Here is a 3105-nt window from a genome sequence, read left to right on the forward strand (position 1 = left end):
ACTGAAAATTATAACAAAAAGACGCTGCACACAGCAAAATTCTAAAAATGTACAACATAATATACTGTCCATAAAAGCATAACTGTCTGATATGAATCGGAAATCAAGTAGAGGTGGGACAAATACGCTTTTATGGGTAGTGTACGAATATTTGTCATTCAGGGTTGTTAACCGATATCCGTAGATATCGTCTGCGTTAACCACGTTTCCAAATTCTCCATTATCGATTAACAACCCTGGTTTCATACCATCGACAGACACTACTCTTTTAATCCATTATTGTAATCGGCGTACTAGATTAAAAAACACAACGTCACTACAATAATGTATGTCATAAATATTAAATAACACAGCCTTGATTTACAGCTCTCACTCCGGAACTCTGGTATTTCATTGAACATTACGTTCAAGCCTTCGAACCTCTTTACATTTGCACCAAAAAAAAAATGCAAGCAGCTCACCATCTAGACCTTCGATGAAATTAAAAATTTCTTTGATTTTTAGCACTTCGTTTTTAATTAGGCTCTGATCCGGTGTAATGTACACCGAAAGTATTGTGAAGTTGGTGCTTATACTTTTTGTTTTTATGGCAACCGCTTCTATCAGGTCGAAGTTAGGGAGCTTCACTTCCTCGTATGTTACGTCATCTCTGATGAGAATGGCAACACCTCCGTATCCTTCTTCTCTGCATTTCTTGACGATGCTGAATCCTTTTATTCTATAGTTTTCCGTTGGCTTGATCCATATCTCCTGCAGGCTTGCAATGTGCACTTTTTCTCTGTTCAGGAAGACCGCTAGTTCTTCTCGTGTTTCGGTGGGCCTTAATGATTGTACGTTGGATTGCATGATCTTGAAATTATCCATCATTGTGTGTTAGGGGCTCTTCTGTTTCCTTGTTGGGCGATTCCGTACACTCCACTAGATCTTCCATGAATTCTTGAATGATTTCGTTCAGTGTGGAACTTATCCTTATTAGTATTTCCTCCAGGTTGACTTCCGAGGCTGCCTGTCCAACCACCTCCGCGTTGATTGCTGATTGCAGTCTCATCAGCTTTCTGACTAGATTCAGGTTTCTCCAGAAATGCTTCAGCTTCATCATCGTCCTTTCCAAAACTGTTGCTTTGTGTGGGTTTTCTGTGAACTGTCGTTGGTGTTGCTTTTCCTTTACTTTATCTGCGTACGTTCCTTGTTTGTCGCCTGGCGTCGTTTTCTGTGGTGTTCTGCTGTTTTTTTTTTCACACGAACTTGTATTGACTGCTGTTTGCGTTTCTCTGCGAGCGACACTGCTTGTCTCGCTGCTCACCCATATCTTGAAATTCCTCGTCGAAATTCGACAGCAAGTCGAACTGATTAGCCTGTCTCCATTTCTCGTTTGCTTCCTTGTACGTCAATTTTTCCAACTGCATTCCCGCGTTGATTTGTACCTGTTTTTCCTTCTCTGGGCACTTGCTATCCGTCGGACTGTGCGAACCTCCGCAATTGATGCATGCTTTCTGCCTGCAGTTGTCGTCTTCGTGTTGAACTCCGCATTCCTTACATTTTGTTGTCCTCCAGCATTTTTCTCTCCGGTGTCCAAATCCCCAACAGTTTGAGCATTGCTTCACTGGGAACAGGTAGAGTTCAATCTTGAACCTGCATCCGTATAGCGACACGCTGTCTGGTAGTTGCTTTCCTCGGAAGATGATTTTGACGTTTTCCGTATCCGTTAGCTTCTTGTTCCTATCCATTTTCTTCATCCTTTCCACTTTGATGATTTCGCCCTCCGACAACAGATCTTCCATCAATTCTTGCTCGCTGTAATCTCTCGGTATTCCTTTAGCCAAACCCACTGTCTGCCTGAGGATTATCGGGACGTAGCACTTGAGGTTTAGCTCCTCCATGTTAATCTCCATTAGTTTTTTGACTTCCTGTGGTGCTCCGAACGATATCTTGAATCGAAACCTGCCAATCGCCGTGATATCGGTGTAGGTTTTGATTCCCTTACTGGATAGGGCTTTACCCACACTGACTGGGTGTCTGATGGTAGGTTTCTCGTAGTCCCATGGCTCCAGGTACACCGTGTCGTTTTGTTGGTTATCCTGCTGGTTGCTGCTGTTTCCTGGGTTTTTTTCCGTGTTCTGTTGCTTTGGATGTTCCTCCTCTTTTCGATACCGTTGGACCTTGTCCTGTTTTGGCCTTCGCCGTTGCCGACATTTTCACCTCCTTATTCTTGTACTGCTTCCTTGTTTCAATTTGCGATTTCGTGCTCATTTTCTTTCACTTGCATTCTTTGCGGATTGCTTTTTAATTTTTCTTACGCTTTTATCTTCTACTTTTCTTCGTTTAATTGCTATCTTCTCTTCACTTAAATCCTAATGCCACTTCACTTAATTTATATTTTTTCTTCTCTATGTATTTCTATGTATTATTGCCCCGTGACACCTTACGGAATGAAACTCTTCACCGACACTTAACTTTTTCTAGGTTATAGCTAGTTTATCTTCTTGTCTTTTAGAAACCACCGCAGCACTTTTGATCGGCCGGTTCGGCCATCCGGCCCTCCATCACACCGGAACCACTCGACCTCCTTGCAATCCGTTCCACTTAAACTTTCTGGTCGAAAATCAGCTGTTCACACACTTTTTCTGCCACTAATTCGATTTTTTAACCAAACAAAATCAAAAAACGACCGCACGTGAAGGTTGTCGAGATTTGTTCGTCCATCTGAATCAATCACGAATCAATCACTTTTGCGTTCGGAGAAAAAAACACCATCGAAGAGAACTGCATCGCAGTGGTGACCCGTCTGCGGTTTTGCGATAACTCTGAACTTCATTTTTAACGTTTAAAATATCAAGATGATAATGAAGAAGCAACTGATAATGAACTTCAAAAAATGTTGAATGTTGATGTTCATCCGTCAGGTGTTCATTAATTGTCGTGTTTCAGCATTGTCGACCCTCGCTTGAATAGTAGGTTATCAATATAAGGTAGGCTGAAAATCGCTGTATTTGAGTATCGTGAAAGTGAATAATCTCAGCACTGCAGTTCCACAGTTATTAATTAAGAGCATTCGATGCCTGGTAAAATTTTTGCATTTGTAAATTGTGTGGCAAGTACAATCAT

The 3105-nt window shown here is 41.6% G+C and overlaps 1 protein-coding gene across 1 annotated transcript; it reads right to left on the reverse strand.

Annotated features, from left to right (window-relative positions):
* Window positions 1-1235: 1235 nt before the first annotated feature.
* Window positions 1236-2250, reverse strand: LOC135713809 (uncharacterized). Its single transcript, XM_065237045.1, has 2 exons — window positions 2160-2250; window positions 1236-2098 (listed from the first exon to the last, which is right to left on the reverse strand). The coding sequence occupies exons 1-2, from the start codon at window positions 2248-2250 to the stop codon at window positions 1236-1238; spliced, it is 954 nt and encodes a 317-aa protein (XP_065093117.1).
* Window positions 2251-3105: the final 855 nt, after the last annotated feature.

The sequence above is a fragment of the Ochlerotatus camptorhynchus genome, unplaced genomic scaffold (assembly GCF_037179485.1).
Source record: "Ochlerotatus camptorhynchus isolate MF236.1 unplaced genomic scaffold, CSIRO-AGI_Acam_v1.1 ptg000580l, whole genome shotgun sequence".
NCBI classification, from domain to species: Eukaryota; Metazoa; Arthropoda; class Insecta; order Diptera; family Culicidae; genus Ochlerotatus; species Ochlerotatus camptorhynchus.